At 39.3% G+C, this 18,562-nt stretch overlaps 1 protein-coding gene across 6 annotated transcripts in view; it reads left to right on the forward strand.

Moving 5' to 3' along the window:
- Positions 1-18,562, forward strand: part of dock4b (dedicator of cytokinesis 4b) — a 120,114-nt gene that overhangs the window by 80,591 nt on the left and 20,961 nt on the right. For all 6 annotated transcript variants that reach the window (XM_044342927.1, XM_044342932.1, XM_044342930.1 and 3 more), the window contains exons 25-41: positions 266-400; positions 1,166-1,264; positions 2,779-2,873; positions 3,518-3,593; positions 4,290-4,390; positions 4,698-4,756; positions 5,616-5,764; positions 6,068-6,153; positions 8,042-8,137; positions 8,276-8,336; positions 9,593-9,686; positions 10,054-10,202; positions 11,671-11,757; positions 11,935-12,039; positions 12,317-12,458; positions 14,341-14,507; positions 18,474-18,560. In XM_044342927.1, the coding sequence (XP_044198862.1) occupies positions 266-400; positions 1,166-1,264; positions 2,779-2,873; positions 3,518-3,593; positions 4,290-4,390; positions 4,698-4,756; positions 5,616-5,764; positions 6,068-6,153; positions 8,042-8,137; positions 8,276-8,336; positions 9,593-9,686; positions 10,054-10,202; positions 11,671-11,757; positions 11,935-12,039; positions 12,317-12,458; positions 14,341-14,507; positions 18,474-18,560 (1,788 nt within the window). The remainder of the gene's footprint in view (positions 1-265; positions 401-1,165; positions 1,265-2,778; positions 2,874-3,517; positions 3,594-4,289; positions 4,391-4,697; positions 4,757-5,615; positions 5,765-6,067; positions 6,154-8,041; positions 8,138-8,275; positions 8,337-9,592; positions 9,687-10,053; positions 10,203-11,670; positions 11,758-11,934; positions 12,040-12,316; positions 12,459-14,340; positions 14,508-18,473; positions 18,561-18,562) is intronic.

The raw sequence follows: 18,562 nt of genomic DNA on the forward strand, positions 1-18,562 counted from the left end.
CCTTATTTCATTCCGTTCCATTCTCTTCTTTCTCTGTAAGTTTCTAAATGTTTCTCATGGCCTTGAAACTTTTTATTAATCTCTGCACTCACTAGTTCAAGACTCATTAAAACTGTGATGAAAGTGAGTGAGTAACGTCCCTTGTCAATCATGGTTCAAGGTTGCACTGGCAGAAAAAACACACAAGGGGAATGCAAATTACTTAAGGTAACTATGGGGGAACATTCATGTAACTTTATGAGTGTGTGTTTTCTCCATTACATAGGAGCCAGTGGTCTCCGAAGAGGTGGAGCTGATTGTGGAGAGCCTGCTTGGAGTTTTACTGAGGACCATCCTGGAAATTAGCAACCGCCCCCAGCCTGCTGGTCCTGCCATGAGACTACAGTTTCAGGATTGCACTGTATGTGTGTTTTTCCTATGTATAATACATTGTGTGTGTGTGTGTGCACGCGCTCACCAAATTGTTTTGGGACTAAGCAAAATATACAAGAGTAATTACAGATTTTAAATTGAGTTGCTGCTGTGGTGGCTATAATTCCACCAACATTATTAACATTAATGGCAATAATTAAGATTTTTAATACAACACAGCACAAAAGGGGGAATGGTGAAGTGGGTAATAATGAGATCATCATCATCATTGTGTGCTGATGGAAACTTAAGGAGGGGTGGGAGTGCTTCCACTTGTAATAGAGTTCTACTAATGTTGCTACAATTCCTTCTGGTTGCTAAGAGAGGTTAATAAAGGGCACAGATCTGATAAGTCAAAGAGATTTTTCCTTTTTTGTTTCTTCAACAAATAATACACAGGACTATTCCACTACACTATAGTGTCTTTTCTTAACTTTTTTTTTTTAGCATTTGGATCCCCTTGGAGTGGATACCATGACTTCATATCATAACTTACTTACATTTTATTACTAAATAACAACTTTCTGCACAAATGTTTTAAACTACTCGAGTATGCGAATCCATATATGCATTCAAACACATTACAAGTTCAGTCCATGTCAGTAGTTAGGCTGTGTTTCTGTTTCAGAATGGCTCTTTTTCACAGTGTAGGCAAGGGCACCCCTGAAGATAAAGATGATTACAGCATACCACAGTGTTAATACTGATGAACACGCCATCTTTCCTTTCTCTTCTGTGTGTGCTGTCCTGCCAGGGAGAGTTTGTGGCGTGTCTGTTGGCCCTCTTGCGACAGATGAGTGACAGACACTACCAGCAGCTACTGCAAGCATTCAGCAGCAAAGACGACCTGAGGGTAAGGCCGCCGCATCCATCTTTCTCCCACTCTGTACTACTGAATGTGTCTCCGTGTGATTCTGAAAGTGAATAAATGATGAAATGAATGACACTGGATTGGATGTTTGACTCCCACTTGTAGTTTAGCTGGTTGTTGCTGCCAGGTATCAGGCTTCCATGTAGAAAAAGGGAAATAAGGCTGAGTGGTACTTACAGAGATGGGGTAGGAGTGATATAACTGGATTTATTTGGTGTTAATTAAAATGCCTGCCAGCCAATGCCAATGTAAGATCAGAGGTATCAGACACCATTTCAATCTTTTTCAGATATTTATCCTTTTCTAGACACATAACTTTACATTTTGTCATTACTTTTCCTGAGCCAGTCCTGCAATATTTACAGTTGTGCTAGTGCATAGATAAATATATGTATTGGCATATAAATACTGGCTAAAGAGTGCAATAAGAATTGCCATATATATGTTGTTTTTTCTACTTCTTGTCTGCCTTTTTGTCTCTTTCAGTCTGTCTCAGAAACTCATTTTAAAGAGACTCATTCAGTGCACTTGCAGACATTTCTACACAGACATGTACACATGCATATATGTTTATGTACAGTTACTGTGCATGTAGACACACACATCTGTGTGTCTTAATGCTGACCTGTGCACAAATATGGACTGGACAGTAAGGGAACTGTACTGCAGGGTCAGCAGTGGCAAGATACACGAAGAAGAGCAGAGAGATGGGAACACAGAATAGAGAGAGAGAGAGACGAGCAAAGTTCACTCCAGTGAGAATTACGATCAGTTCACTGAATGTCAGACACAGTAGAGAGGTTATATGCTCTTGTTAGCTTGAAAGCACTTACTGGAGAAAGACATTTTCCCTATAATTTTATCACACTGATACAAAGTAAGTGTCTGGAACATTTGAAACTATTGTTCAGCATAGCTCTTTGGGGCCTTAGTCAGCATAAAATTATGTGAATATGATAGCATTGCTGTTCAGTCATATGACACAATGTAGTTATCATAAACAGGCAAGTTTGCTCCAACACATTTTTGACAAAGAACTGAGTACTTATATATTCAGAATTCAGATTGTCTGAATAATAAATGTAAAATGTATATAATGTATTCTATCCTGTTTACAGTTCACAGAAACAGTTTCACCTGTGTATAGTCATTCCTTATGTATATTTCTGAAGATTGTTGTGTTGTTTTTCTGTGCAATTCCTTGTATGTGTACCCAAGGTGCCCAATGAAGATCATTCTGATGTATGTAACTTGACTTTGAATGTTTCAGAACCATGGACAGAGGCCATGTTTAAAGGTTTCAGCACCATGGAGAGAGACACAGAGAAAGACTTTAATTTAGAGTACTGAGCAAACACAGCCTGATTCCTTTAGGCCTTGAGCTTGTTTTGGGCCTGTCAGATAGCAAACTGTTTAAGCCAGAATTCATCCTGAAGCCTTAAGCCAGTATTTTACCCAATGATAACATGCCTGTGCTATCTGTGTGTGTGTTCCAGGATTTCCTTCTTCAGATCTTTACAGTCTTCAGGATCCTAATCCGACCAGAGATGTTCCCCAAAGACTGGACTGTCATGCGGTTGGTCACCAACAAGTAAGATCATGCACACTCACGCACAGACACACAGACTGTTTGTTCAATCAGAGAGCTTTCATCTGCTGATAGTGTCTTTCTTCAGCCAATGTGTGTCCCACCTCTCTACATTCTCTTTTAAAAGCACAACTAGATATTAGCAGTATCTACCTCTCACAGTGGAGATACAAAGACAACCCATCCCATGACAACATTATTGTCAGGGAATTTTGATGTAGTGCTCTTTGTTCAAATGAGAGTGAATCCAAGGCTACTGCACTCTGTCACTCTGGAGGACACTTTCAAATGCAGTGGATGCAGGATCTGATCCATAAAGGTCACTGAAATGCTTGTATCTACTCAGTAATGAAGGCATGTATCTCCAGTAGCAAAAGCACCAGAGTCTGTGGATCATATCACAGACTTTTTAGCCTTAAAAGAATTAAAATTCAGAAAACTGGAACATAACAAAGTTTTGTGGTTTGAAAGGTAATTCCAAACGTTTCTTTCTGTATTTTGTCATTGTGTCCTATTACTTCATCCCTGCATGATTACTTCACAAAAGGCGCCATCTGAATAATGTGAATCATTCATGGTGCATTTTCCTCCAAGGTGACACAATAACCCCCCCCCCCCCTCTCTCTCTATCTCTCCTTTCCTCTCAGTGTCATCATCACAACTGTCCTCTACCTTTCTGACGCTCTGAGGAAAAACTTTCTCAGTGACAAGTTTGACTACAAGGTACGGGGAAATGTGCTGGTGTGTGTGTGTGTGTGTGTGTGTGTGTGTGTGTGTGTGTGTGGGTGTGTGTGTAGATCATGTAGTGCTACAGTGCTTCAAAGCTGTTTGAGTATCAAACAGCCTTACATCTAAAAGGCTGCAGCAACATTTTACCTCCCACTCACACACACCTTGACACACAGGCAGATATTCAATTATGATAAAAATTAAAGGATTCTTTTTTTTTGTTTGTCAGACTTCTTAAAACAAAAGCTTTCATAGAGGCAAAGATATAAAATGGAGCTGACATTAATCAAAAGCTTAGGTCAGACAATAAAATTAGCTAAAAGCCAACAAACATAGAATGAACAGTGATTTAAAGATTAGTTACTTAAATTACAGTGAGACCTTGCTTCTTCCTCAAATACTATAAATCTACATTTCCTATTCTAAGTTTGAATATTTAGTGTATTCAGATATTACTGTATGTTTAAAGAATGCACAAGCATTTTTTGTGACTGTAATTGACAGCTTATGTTCAGCATGTACCACAATATACATCTGAAAACTCAAATGTCAAGAATCCATGGATACCAGTGGAAAATTGTGAAGATTGTTTTTTTTTTTAACCTGAATTCATGAAAACGTAAGTAGGAGGACGTTTTGGAACACATTTGACAAGATGACAAGATGTTTTGGTTTTTTTCCTGTTTTCAGGTGTGGGACTCGTATTTCTATCTGTCTGTAATATTTATCAACCAGCCCTGTCTTCAACTGGAGTCCTTCTCACCCTCCAAGAGGAAGAAGATACTTGAAAAGTAAGTGCTGTTTGTTTTGGGGGGGGGGGGGGGGGGTTTGCACGCACAGACACTTTCTCTCACTCTTTGCTGCATGTGTTAAGTGGGCCTGTAACGAGCGGTGCACTGATGCTCAAAGATCTTATCTTGCTCAAGCTGTCTGTCACTCACTCACACACACACACACACACACATACACACACACACACAAGCTGTACTGTATGCCACATACTGTATAATGACTACTTAACATGCTGTTCTGTGCAGCCTTTCTCAGTATTTGCCTGCAGCAAGCACACATTTCTAACCGTGTTATTGTATCGTGCAGGTACGGAGACATGAGGGTGATGATGGGCTGTGAGATCTTCAGCATGTGGCAGAATTTGGGTAAGATGATAAAACACATTTGTCATCTCAACACATGACATTTACTTTGATATGGCTCACATGAATATTTAATATGGACTGTTTTACGAATTATCAGATGATATATTCTTTAGAAAAAGACTCACTTATACTCATCTAATACATTCAATTTAAAAAATAACTTATGATTCTTCTCACAAATAAAGTGTTATAAAGACAGCCTGTCTTCCATTCAACCAATTAGCATCTAATGATCTTTAATAACATGCCACAAAAGTCAACATTTATTCTTTTCTGATTAGTCTGTATGACATACAGCACTAACATCAGAGATAGTAAAAGCAAAGCATTTCTCTGTTTCTTTGTACTTGAGCTGATGGGAATTAAAAACTGCCTTTTTTTTAATGCCAAAAAAAAAACCACACACATCACCATGGCAACCAGCTGGATGCTTCGATCTGCTTTGTGTGGATCCTTTTGTTCTGCTCTGAGCCTGTGATGGATCTCTACAATTTTCTGTTTTAATCATAATTTTCAGTGTTTTATGTTGTATTCAAGTGTGTTTTATCACAATTTGAAACGCATTTTGAAGTCGTTTTTGTTTTATTTGACGTCAGTATGAATGGTAACGTCCCTACATCAACGATAAAAACACAGGCACTGTCATTATTTAGTTTATGAACATACTGCTTCACTTAATTTGGTTAAAGTGCAGTGCACTTAAATCAAAATTACCAGAGCAGCCTTTATTGTGGTTGAAATTGCTGAAGAAAGGAATCTATCCAGAGTTGGCTGAGTTGCCGCTGACATAAACAATACGCTGTGTTCAGGGATAAAGTGAGAGCCTAACCTCTGTGTTGACCTCTATCTTTTTCTGCAGGGGAGCACAAGTTGAACTTTATCCCAGCGATGATTGGTCCGTTCTTGGAGGTGACGCTGGTACCGCAGCCTGATCTCAGGAATGTCATGATCCCCATCTTCCATGACATGATGGACTGGGAGCAGAGACGCAGCGGCAATTTCAAACAGGTACACTCCACCTCCGCTCACTGAAACTGATATTTAATCACAGGATTAGATGGGCTTTCAGTAGTGAGCCACAAGAAACAAACATCATGACCTTTTTCATCAGTGCAGGATTAAACTCTAAAACTGGACTTGTGTCTGAGACTGTTCTTATTCTAGCAAAGTCTTGTAACAAATGACCGACTTTGACATGACACGAAGTGATTTGATTTAACACACTGTTTAGTTTTAAGCTCTGACCCATCCATGTATCGGTATTGTTTGAACTGGCAGCTCTTTAGAGCTTTAAATGCTTTTACCTTTCAGGTGGAGGCCAAGCTGATCGACAAGCTGGACAGCCTGATGTCTGAGGGCAAAGGAGACGAGACGTACAGGGAGCTCTTCAACAGCATGTGAGTTAGAAGGAAAACAACAGCAATAGGGACAGAAACCATGAGGATCATGGGCGTATGGGTGATGTATTTTGAGCAAAAGGTGAATTCATACTCGAAGATGCAGCTACCAGGATCTAATATGAATACACCTTTTGCTAATTACCGTTCATTTTAGAAGAAAGGAATGGCCCCTTAGAGCCACTCAAGAGCTCAACTAGCTTAACAGTAAAATCACAACAGAGGCTGAAATACATTTGCTTGGACAGAGGCCATTTCAGGACACTGGTGGCATCTGCACCGACAGAGAGAATAGCCGTTTATGGCGTCTAATCACCTGAATGGCGCGACCCACACAAGGCTTCATCAGGTAAATGCCTGCGTGGGCTGAAACTCTCGGCTCGTTTACCTCGGTAAATGGCTGCTTTATCTGCTGTGTCTAAGTATGCTGCTGACGAAAATGAGCTTTTAACTCTGAAACCCAAAGAGCACAGATAACAACATTACAGCACAGAGAAGCTCTGCCTTGATGTTTTACTTGAGTTAAAAAAAAAAACTATTAAATGTGTTGAGCTTTTAGATTGATTACAGAACATGCTGCGAAACAAAAAAATAGGTTTAAGCCTTAGTTAGCTCTTTTATATTAAAGTGTTGATATGAAATAGATTGATGAAATAATAATCAAAGGTAAGTGATCAGCTCCGGTCACCTTCATCTTCATAAACACGTCTGTGGCCACTCTGTTGTCCACTCCGTCCTTGTGTTTCCAGGTTTGTGCTCCTGCATGCGTAGTGTTTATGTTCACGCTATCGTGTGTGTGTGTGCGTGTGTGTGTGTGTGTGTGTGTATCCCTGCTTCTTTCGTGATTCTGTGCCTGTTCATATTTTTATGTCGCCCTCCACGACGGACGACCGTATTCAGACTCTCAGTCTTACATTTCAGCTTAGCCTCTCAAACATGACTGCATCAAAGGAAGTCTGAATCATGAACATACTGTCCATCTCCTCTAGTGTCACATCTGTGAATCAAAGTGTGATCTCAATGAAGATTTGATCAGTATTTGTGTACTGTAATTGATCCTTTGTCTTTCATAGTCAATCACTCTTTTTACCATCATTATAACATGTGAAACATTATTAAAAATAGTGTAATATCACTGCATATTATTAAAGTCTGTATATCTAATCTACATAGTGTAATCATGCATTAAGAATCTCTGAATGCAGTTAATAAGTTATGTTTACATTTAAACTGCATTTCTTTATGATTTTAGCCCACCATGCTTAATTAATATATTGCTTTTCATTTAATTTATTTCCCTCCTACTAACTCCACTAACCCCTAAGCTAACCTGTGTGAGTGTGCGCTGATATTAATCGTATTAATATAAATTTATTCCGCCTATGCTTCCCGCCTGGAGTAGAATTCCTCTGTTTGGTCCATACCCTAGGTAAGACGCTCTCCTCTTTGTTCTCTCAGTGTCGTCTGTGTGAGGGGTAACAGGGTGGAAGGGTTTGACGTTGGGGAAAATTTGTCTTCTTTGCTGGCCAGTTGAGATAACCAACCAACATTTGGAGATGCAATTCTAAGATCTATTTTGGCGGCAAAATACTGTAGTGAATCAGCTACTGTACATTTTTTAGCCGCCTTGTTTTTTTAATATAAATATAGCCTTCTTTTCTCCATGGTATTGTATCTTTTTAACTCCTACAGGCAGGGCACCAAGCATAGGTGACACTGGTGTGACTGGGATTGATTTCCTCTTTTGCTTCGCCACCTTTTCTTTCTTTCTTCTTTCTTTCTCCCCTCCCACATCACCTTTCCTTTCCCATTTGCTCTCTTTTACCTCTGTCTCTTTTGGTCTTGACATCTCTCTATCTTGTACTGTTTCTCTCCGTTTGTCCACCAGCCTGCTGAAGAAGATTGAGAGAGAGACCTGGAGGGAGAGTGGAATCTCCCTTATCGCTACCGTCACTCGCTTAATGGAGAGGTTGCTAGACTATAGGTGAGAGTGCAAACATACGCTCCCACGAATACTTATTATTATATCTTGTCTTTAAATGTAAGCGTTATGACATCTTTTTTTTTCCTTCTCTACTGTATTCATAACTCATATCTTATATACCTTATATTTCTATCATAGGGACTGTATGAAGCTGGGAGAAGTGGATGGCAAAAAGATTGGATGCACTGTCAGTTTACTGGTGAGTAGTAGTTATTCATGTTTCTTGGTTTTGGGTTTCTTAAAACTGCCTAAGCTTTTTATTATCACTAGAGAATTTCAGACGGGTTTTGTTTAAAAACATTTTTTAAAAAAAGATTTAAAAAAAAAACAGAATTACTGACCAAATGTATGACCTCATGACCAGTCAAGAGTGCTCTCAACTTATGAACGCATACTAAGAGTTTTCAAGTCAATTGAATTGTAGAAATGTTTGTTAATGCATTTTGTTGACATTTTGGGAAACACACTTATTGGCTTTCTTGCCAAGAGTTTGATGAGAAGATTGTTATCACTTTTATATCTTTCTGCTAGATATAAAGCTGCAGCCAGCAGCAAGTCAGCTAGGATAGAAACGAGGAAGCTCACTAATGAACTTCTTTTTTGTACGGTTTAAACAAAGTATATATAAAATGTTAATTAGTGAGCTCTAGAGACTTTGATAGTTGGATTTTTTTTAACCTTTGAACGGAGCCAGGCTTGCCATTTCCCAGTCTTTATGCTAAGCTAACCGCCTCCTGCTTGTGAACCCGTTTCTCAATATTTGCATTGAGCCAAAGGCTTTTTAAAATCTTTTCTGTAGGTCTTACCTTCTTAACATATTTGAGCAATCTTCATTTGTTCTAAAGAGAAGAGAATTTAATGTATGAGTGTTAAAATCATAATTAATAGGTTAATTTTTAATCTTCTGGTGCTATTATAAATCTTGTGAAGTTTTAATCCTTTTGTTGATATAGCAGTATGAAAAAATTAACATGAACTTGTTAATTTATTTAGTTAAGCCCATTTAACATAATTTTAATGTTTTTTTTTTTTTTGTCGTATATCTTGTAGGATACATTTTTCTCTCTGGCTAAGGGGATGAAATTATATAAATGAATGCATTTAAATCCTTCCCTTACTGACATGACAAAAGACAAGTTTGTTTTTTGTTATTTGTTTCCCTGCTGTCACTTTAGCGAGTCCTGCTGCCTGTCGGGTTATCCTTATGTAACTGCAGCCATCTGCAAAAGCACCTGCGTGTGTAGGCAGATGGATCAGAAGTCACCAACCAGCAGCTGAAATATACTGTTACACTACTGCTGCCATAGAACAATCTGTCACTTTTAAATTGTGTCCTCATTTGCATCTCCCACTCTCTCTACAATTTTCATAATCTCCCTATCCTGTTTCTCTCCTCTCTCTTTTCGTGATTGTTTTTGTCCTCAATCATCACCGAACCATCCCCTGCTCCTGTAGAACTTCTACAAAACGGAGTTGAACAAAGAGGAGATGTACATCCGCTACATTCACAAACTGTACGACCTTCATCTGAAAGCACAAAACTACACAGGTATGCCTCAAGCAATGACCCGAACATACAGTATATATTTATGTGGGTGATACATTATCAATTGATCTAATGTGTGTACAAGTGTGTGTTCACCCTGCTGCCGTATGAAAAGTTACTGGACTTACCAGTCATCCTTACTGTCTTTTCATATTTTCATATTTTTATTCTTAGGGTGCTGCACGTCTGCATTTGTTGCTCTGAACCGCTACCATGACTCATATAGAGAAAGACGAGACACTGAATCTGTCATGTTTCACTAAAAATGCCTACTGCTGCTTTGAGATGAATATTTTTGACAGTATGTGTTGCAGAGGTTGAATATGATGATGACTGTCAGTCTATATGTGTGTGTGTTTGTGTGTCACAGAGGCGTCGTACACACTGCTGCTGTATGATGAGTTACTGGAGTGGTCAGACAGGCCGCTACGAGAGTTTCTCAACTACCCCATGCAGAGCGAGTGGCAAAGAAAAGAGTATCTGCATCTCACTATTGTCCAGAACTTTGACAGGGGGAAGGTGAGCTGAAACACACATACAGTACCATACCATTCATTGAAATGAGTGTGTGTGTGTGTATCCAAACTTTTGACTGGTAGTGTATATATATCTTTACTATTAAACCGAAACAAGAATATTCCTGTCTTCAGCACTTTGGTAGCACATTGCTTTTTTACTTTTTAGGCAGGCTGTTAAATGCAGCTTTAAGACATGTTTGTATCAACACGCTAATACATGCTAAGCCGCTGTGAAGCAAGAGCATGCTTCAAGCTCAGTGCATGTATGTTTTCCTAAGCTGACAACCAGCAGCATGTCAGCTTCTCATACATATTCTAACATGCAAAAATATAAATGTACATCAGATTCATACCTGGCATTGAAAAAGAAGCACAGCCATGCTACTAATGGTTCACTTAGAATAAATCCATGTTAGCTATCAATACCCTGATTTTTAACACAACAGGCATGAATAAATTCATTAAACATTAATACTGAAATGCAGCAGCCGCAGCAGGGAAGTTCCTCGCTTGTTTAGTGGCGACGTGACATCATTCACAGGAAATGAAATCCCCACTTAAGAGGAAAGTAGTGCATGGCTGTGAGCTGCACAGAGCTACAAAAATGCATGTCACTGCTGGTCAGACATTCAATTTCTCCCTGTCATGAGCCGTGACAGCGGCTCGAGGCATCAACAGCTCCACGGTTTAATCAGATGAATAGCGGGCGGATGTAATTAAAGAAGGATCTATAGCGTCCCACGGTATCCTACACCTTTCCTTTTTAGAAGCGTTGTGGGAGATGATGACAGCAAGACTGACAGATGAAGCGTGATGTGCATAGGCGGTTTGAGGCAATAGCAAAGAATGAATAGTGAGATTGGCAGCTTAAACACAGCTCAGCTGATTCAGGATGCTGCAGCATTTCACTTTGTTACTTAACAGCTTCTTCTTCAGGAAGCACATATTTTCTTTCTGTCTTCTTCCGTCTCACTCCCCTCCTCTAATTTTATCTCTTTATCCTAACTACCCTTCTCATTGTTCTGTACTCAGGGAAAAGTGTCATTATTGAAACCCTCCAAAATTACACACAAAAAAAAAAAAACCTTCAGCTTCCCTGATGAAATAACATAGCTCTGCGGAATCATTAAAACTGCTCTCCTCGTTAGTCATAGTCCAATTTTCTTTCACATTCACAAGCTATGCCATCTGCGGTGCTGCTGCACAGGGATTAGAAGGCGGCAGGAAAGGAAAGCTTTTCATTTAATTAGCAAGATGGCTGGGTGCTGCGTGTACCTGCATGAAGAGGTTATATTTGACTCACCATGATATTGTTGACTCACCAGTGCCATCCAGTGGAGGTAATGCAGTTTAGCAGCTCCACTGCAGAGCACACGCAGTGTTGAAGTTTCATAGAACAAAACGTTTATTCAGTTGCTTTCACTGTGTTTTAAATGTATGTGCATGTGTGTTTGTGTCTCTATCCTCAGTGTTGGGAGAATGGCATCATCCTGTGCAGAGAGCTTGCTGACCAGTATGAGTCTTATTATGACTACAGGAACTTGAGCAAAATGAGGGTGAGTTAAAGTTAGACACATTTCATGAATAAAGACTGTTTTAAGTGACTCATTTGATTCAGAAAAGCTACCAAGTAAACAAAGTAATTTTACTCATTTAATGCACCTACATGCAAATCTGCATGGTAATTGTTGTTGTTGTTTATATATAATGTTGTCATTGATTTCCATTGCTAGATGATGGAAGCATCTCTCTATGACAAGATCATGGACCAGCAAAGACTTGAACCTGAATTCTTCAGAGTGGGTTTCTATGGAAAGAAGTTTCCCTTCTTCTTGCGGGTAAAGAAATCTCCATTTTCCCACTGTGTAGCATAGCAAGTTGAATACAGTATTAATTTTACTCTCTCCAAAGAAGAAACATGCCTGCAGGAAGAATTAATTTCTCTTATGTAAGACTCCTTCAGTGTGAGGTGACATTCAGCAACTCTTATTCAATGCCATTTAATGATGTAACAGGGTCTGTCCTTGGTAGAGTCTGTAGCCAAGGCTTCAGTTGCAGTGTGTGACCACTAGATGTCAAGCTAACCCCACGCTGCCTTTTCCTCTCCCTCTGCAGAATAAGGAGTTTGTGTGCCGCGGCCATGACTACGAGAGGCTGGAGGCTTTCCAGCAGCGGATGCTCAACGAGTTCCCCCACGCCATCGCCATGCAGCACGTCAACCAGCCAGACCAGACCATATACCAGGCAGACGCGCAGTGTATCCTTGGATATAGAGAATGGCACATACAAATTCATTCACTTAGCGTGGAGCCATGCATCCGTGCTGAGCAGGCACAGTCAGGCATGTGGAAATGCATACAGATCGACTACAGCTCAGTACACACGCATATGTACACATATACGCACACAGCACGCCTTGTGTTTACATGCACACAATTGCCTGTAAGGAGACGCACGCTACCAGAGATCATGCCTCGCTCTTTCTCCGGCAATCTCTTTGTTGTCATTATCAAAGGCCCATTCACAGGAATGCTCTCACTGTACTGCATATTACGTGCAGTATTCAGAATCAGATACTACAACATACTATGAAACACATATGCATGAACACAAAAATGAGAGACAAATTTCCACTGGAGAGAGATTTCAAAACCCCTTTTTTTGTTCTCCTGCACTTTAACGGTTTTAATGGATTTACTCACTAAAATCTTCCTAAACAGCATCTCCTCGCTATCCAGCAGCCATAATTCAGTTGAGAGAAACTCTGAGTCGATAAAGATGTTGCATTCATTTGGGTCACATCAATTATTATCTCTCGCAATAAGCTTCACGAGCAGCAGGGAGGGCTATTATCCTGGACTCTGTCTCTCAGGCTACATACTGACAATCATATCCCTCTGATTGGTAGAGGTTAACTGTGGGCTTTGTGTAGCCTGACAGGAACCTCTCACAACCTCTCCATGACAGGAACACTACTCATGACTGAAAACTGTTTTTTTTGGAGGGTGGACCATATTTTGATATACTGTTAATATTAACAATAGGTTTACTCACTATTACAGTGGTTTAAATAACCTTTCTAATCTCTTAACCCATTATTAGGGAAAGAATCATCACACCTTGAGCTATACTGTTCTTTTCCATGCACTGTGTTCAAATTCAGCTGCACTATAGGGGAGGCATTTTAATTATTCACACGAGTGTATGGGACAAATGTTGGCCTATATAGAGGGAGAGGGAGAGGAAAAAGGCAGACACTTTGACATAATGACACAAAGATTGAAGAGAGCAGCACTAAAACATAACCAGATGGAGGAGAGACATGTTTTAAGTTTTTTCTGTATGTCCCTTTTTGTCCTTTTCATAGTGTTTTTGTATGTAATGCACTTTCCATACTAGAAAAGACAGCTAACATCTGAATAAATTAGCACACCGCTGTATAATTCTCACATAACTCTAATCAATAGAGTCTCTCTTGCTCACCCATCTGTATATCCTTGTCGCAAACACTCATGTGTATGAATGTTTGTATGTTAGCTGTCTCAAGTCATATTTCTCTGGTGACGCTGCTCATTGTGGTGCAGGGGTTTCTCATTGAATCACTAATGACTCTTTCCCCCTCCACTCTCCACTGCTCAAAGTGACAAATCTTTGTATGCTGTCTGTTTTTTTTTTCTTTTTTTCTTTTGTATATGACAAAAAGCTTTCCAACTTTTTTCCCCCTTTGCTTTTTATTTCTCTATTTAGTACCTTTGTTCTCTCTTTGTGGTTGGACTACAAAGTAGCAATCAAAGTAGCTTTAGAAACAGAGAAATTGCAGCTTTTTGCACCATTTGTTGTCTTGGTGTGTAGTATTCTGGTTTGGATCCAGGTATTGTTCTGGTGCCTATTAGTATATCCTTAGCAAGGTATTGTTTCCACATGAAAAAATAAAATATTTTATGTAGTGTTTGTGTATGTGTGTGGTTGTCAAAGTGCACACACAGCCACACACCTCACCATCCTGTGTGTATCCTCGTCCCCCGTGTGTGAATGCCCATGTTCTTTCGGGTCACTGAAGAATTCTTCTCCATTTTAGTGCTGCAGCGCTTTCCCTCTGTCGCTCTCTTGCTCTTTCCCTTAACTTCCGGTGCCTCCAGACCTGCAGATCTACGCTGTAACCCCCATCCCAGAGAGTCAGGATGTGCTACAGAGAGACGGAGTGCCTGACAACATCAAAAGCTTCTACAAGTTCAATCACATCTGGAAGTTCAGATATGACCGGCCCTTCCACAAGGGCACCAAAGACAAAGAGAATGAGTTCAAGGTATTGGAAAAAAAAAAAAGAGAAATTTACGAGTAGCAGAAAAAGAGATGATGATGAATATACATGCAGCACAGTGTGTAGATGCATACATACATGCATACAGTGTGCACTACATAGACACACATGCAAAGAGAGACGTGTGTTGCTGCAAAATGCCATTTGCTATGAAATAAACAGGCAGGAAGATCAAGTTCTCTAGAATATCGCAGAAGCTCGAATTACACATTTATGATCATTAGCATTTCAGCGCCGCAGACTGATGTGAAATAGCTTCATTTTCTTCCCTCTCTACCTTTTTTCATCAATTGTGAGCTTGTGTAGTAGTGATGGTTTGAACCTGCGCTCAGGTGTTAGTGTGTGTGTAGTACATGTATTATTCATTGTGACACCCGTATCACTAATTATACTCAGAAACTTGGAGTCAGAGCTGTGTACAGCTTAGCAAAAATGAACTCTTTACTGTCAATTCAGTCGCACAAATGCAGCTGAACGCAATCTAAACACGTACACACAGACACACACCACACACACCCTGATATTAGGCTCATAAATATTCAGCACTAACACACACACTCTACGCAGTCATTTCATCTCGGTTCCATTAAGGCTATTTGGCCAAATTTAATCATGATATCACATTTCCATCAGGCTAGATATCTCTGCCCCTCGGGTGGGAATAATATGTATGATAAATGTTTGCATAGTGACAAAAGTGTGAAGCAGCCAGGATATGGTGCGATCAGTCACAATAAAAAAAAAAAAAAGGTGAAAAGGCTGCACAAGCTTCTAAAATTCAACAAAGAATTTCTATCTGCAAAAAAAAAAACAATTTGTAGAAAGGTCAAGGCTTTTATTTTTGTCAGGTTTTCCTTTCAACTTCCTGCTCTTAAACTGTTTTTTTTGTTGTTTTTTTTCAAGTGGTGTTCAGGTGGGTTTCTTGGCCTTAAAAAGCATAAAATCAATAAAAGGCAGCTGGGTTGTGTAGTGAGTCGGAAGACCCTTCTTCAACCTGAGGACACTGGATCAATAGGCTGTGTCAGCACTCATCAGCTCTGCTGGAGGGTCCTTGAGCAAAATGCTGGACTCTAAACTAAGCTTACAATAAATTAAGCTCTACTGTGTCTACTGCCTGTGGAGTGTGTCCAGCAGAAGACAGAGGTCCTTCTGGTGTTAAGAAAAATAATTATTAGGGGTGCACGATTCAAGAAATCTCACGATTCGATTCTGATTCTTGGGGTCACGATTCGATTCACAATCAATATGCGATTCAAAACAATTTATGATTCAAATCAGTTCACAATTCAATACATTCATAGATTTGATTGTAGATTGATGTTTTGAGTCACTCTTTCCATTTGACTGCAGTAGACACTTTTATAGGTCTCAAATAAAAAAGATCACACTGAATCAAATGTCAAACATTTGCTACTCAATGTCAACCTGAGTAAGATTTATGTTCCTTTAGTCCACTTAGTCAATAGGAAACCAAAGCAGCCCTGAGACAAAGGGTCAAATGAATACGTTATACAAAGATAAAAATGATTGCAAAGATAAACTGCTAAGTGCAAAACTTCAAATAATAACTTAAATTCATACTTCAAATAACTAAATCAAATAAACAACAGCTGCCTGCTACATCTAGTTGTAAAGTGCAAACGAGAAAATTGATCACTATAAGCGGGTGATAATTATAACCAATTTTGTTTATTTTTCTTAATTTCTCATGCAGATTACCATCTAATTGATATTTGTAAATTTACTACATGAATATAAAGTCATGAAACAGGCAGCTTCGCTATTTACTGAATTTTATTGACTGTTTCAAAATACAGAACAGCTGTTTAAACGCTTGTTTCGCTGCTGCATCTTGTTGGCTCGCTTTTGGCAGTTTGTCATAAGCTTCAAGGAGACTACGTTTTTCATTGAGAGAAAATTAATTTCTCATTCCCGTCCTCAGATAACCAGCTGGCAGCAGACCTGATATGCGTTGTGCGTTCAGGCTGTGGGGGAGGAGGGCTGCAGGGGCCACAGCGAGAAAGTTGAACCAGAATCAACTTTTGGAGAAAGGCAACCTGTAACGCTGTACAACCCTGCCATATGACAAAAACATTACTAGGAAGAGAGGAAGACATTTCTCTTCGTTTGATAACGTTAAAAGTAAAGTTAGGCTTTGCTGACGGTTTCCCGACTCATTTTAAAAAAGAGAGAGAGAGAGAAGCAGTGGTCGAGCGAGCTAGAGAGTGAATGAAGAGAGGGGGCGCCGGTAACGTTAGTGAGGAAGCTGGTGAATCAGATCAATAAAACTAAACATTTTCTGACTGTTTCACAGCGGTTACAAATGAATAAGCCCACAATGGCACAAATCTGCGGAGTTGCGTTGCAGCACCTGATAATGGAATTAGTCTTTTCAAGCTCCTTCTTCCTTTCGAGATAAGAAAATCCAAAATATGTCCAAATGATCGCCTTCATAGCCAATGGACCAGGTTGTATTTGTTTTTCTGTCAGCTGCATTCATGGATGCATTATACATCCATGGCTACATTGCTCGCGGTCCCTGACTCCATGGCACACACTTCAAAAAACCGGCGCGGCGTCATTGCGCCATCTATGGGATTTAGTGAGCTAACTCATGTCAGGGAAAAACGGAAAACAGCATCGTGGCAAGACTGAAACATGTGAATCTATTCTTGGAATTTCTGAATCGATTCTGAATCGGCAGAGATAGAATCGCAATTCTTATGTCAATCGATTTTTTGCGCACCCCTAATACTAATAATACAATGATGTTTAACATTTTGGACAAAGTTAATGTCCTTTAAATTAAAACTAAACTATGTGGACTCAAGATGAGTAGAGGCTGTAGTAAAGATGGTTGATTTAATTTTGAATGAGATCCAGAAGTCAAGCTGCAACTAATTAATATGTTGTATTTTTTTATATTGAGAGTGACTGTTATTTCTGGATCCTGGAGGCTTTGGAAAAAACTAGTAACTGAACCAAAACATAACATATTTTAGATGAATTGATGGATTAATTAATGTTTAAAATGTCCGAAAATAGAGAAAAATGACCATCATGTTATCAATTATTTTTTATGTATTTCTGTATACTAAGCATGACAGTTATTTCTGGATCTTGGAAACAGTAATTTGACCAAAACAAGCTCTGGAAAAAACTATTAACTGGACCTTACCTGAACTATTTTTCAGATGAATTGATGGATCTATTAATGTATAAAAAATGATGAAAATAATTTGTATGAAAATACAAAATAATGACCATCACAATTTCCCAGAGCTCAAGGTAATCTTAAAATTGCTTCATTTGTCCATACGACAGTCTAAATCCCCCAGATATTCAATTTACAGTGATATAAAACAGAGAAAGCAGTAAATCCTCAAATTTAAGGAAGCTGGAACCATTGAATGCTTTACATTTTACTTGATAAATGACTGTTGATAATAGTTTCTGCACTATCAAGAAGTCAACATTATAAGTTGGCATTAGAAATCTCGTACACAGAAAATACAATATTGCTCTTTTTTATCGACGTGTTTACAACAAACATACTGTTGTGGAAGTGTTTCCTTAGGTGCTCAAGTCTCGTGTGAATATATTATGTTAATAGCCTGCAGTGAATGCTAGAGTTTCCATAGTTTACGTGCTGTCAGAATGACCTTGTGGGATGTTGGCATATTGACAAGCGTGCTGGCTGACAGGATAAGTGGTGCAACATGAATGATGATATTAGATATAAGACATGACATCTGACCTACACCTAAAAGTGGGTGTTTGGCAGTAGGTGTGCTCAACATGTTTTTCTCAAACTATATGTCGGTAATTAAATTGTGTAGGGTCGGCCAGAGATAGAGTACATGTGGGCATCAGGCATATGGAGCTAGCGATTTTTTTTAACCATGTTTAGCAATCAGCTAATACTCAGGTGTATATTATGTGTTAATGCAGAGCCTGTGGGTGGAGAGGACAACTCTGACTCTGGTCCAGAGTCTTCCAGGCATCTCACGCTGGTTTGAAGTGGAGAAGAGAGAACTGGT

The sequence above is a fragment of the Thunnus albacares genome, chromosome 23 (genome assembly GCF_914725855.1).
Source record: "Thunnus albacares chromosome 23, fThuAlb1.1, whole genome shotgun sequence".
Taxonomy (NCBI): domain Eukaryota; kingdom Metazoa; phylum Chordata; class Actinopteri; order Scombriformes; family Scombridae; genus Thunnus; species Thunnus albacares.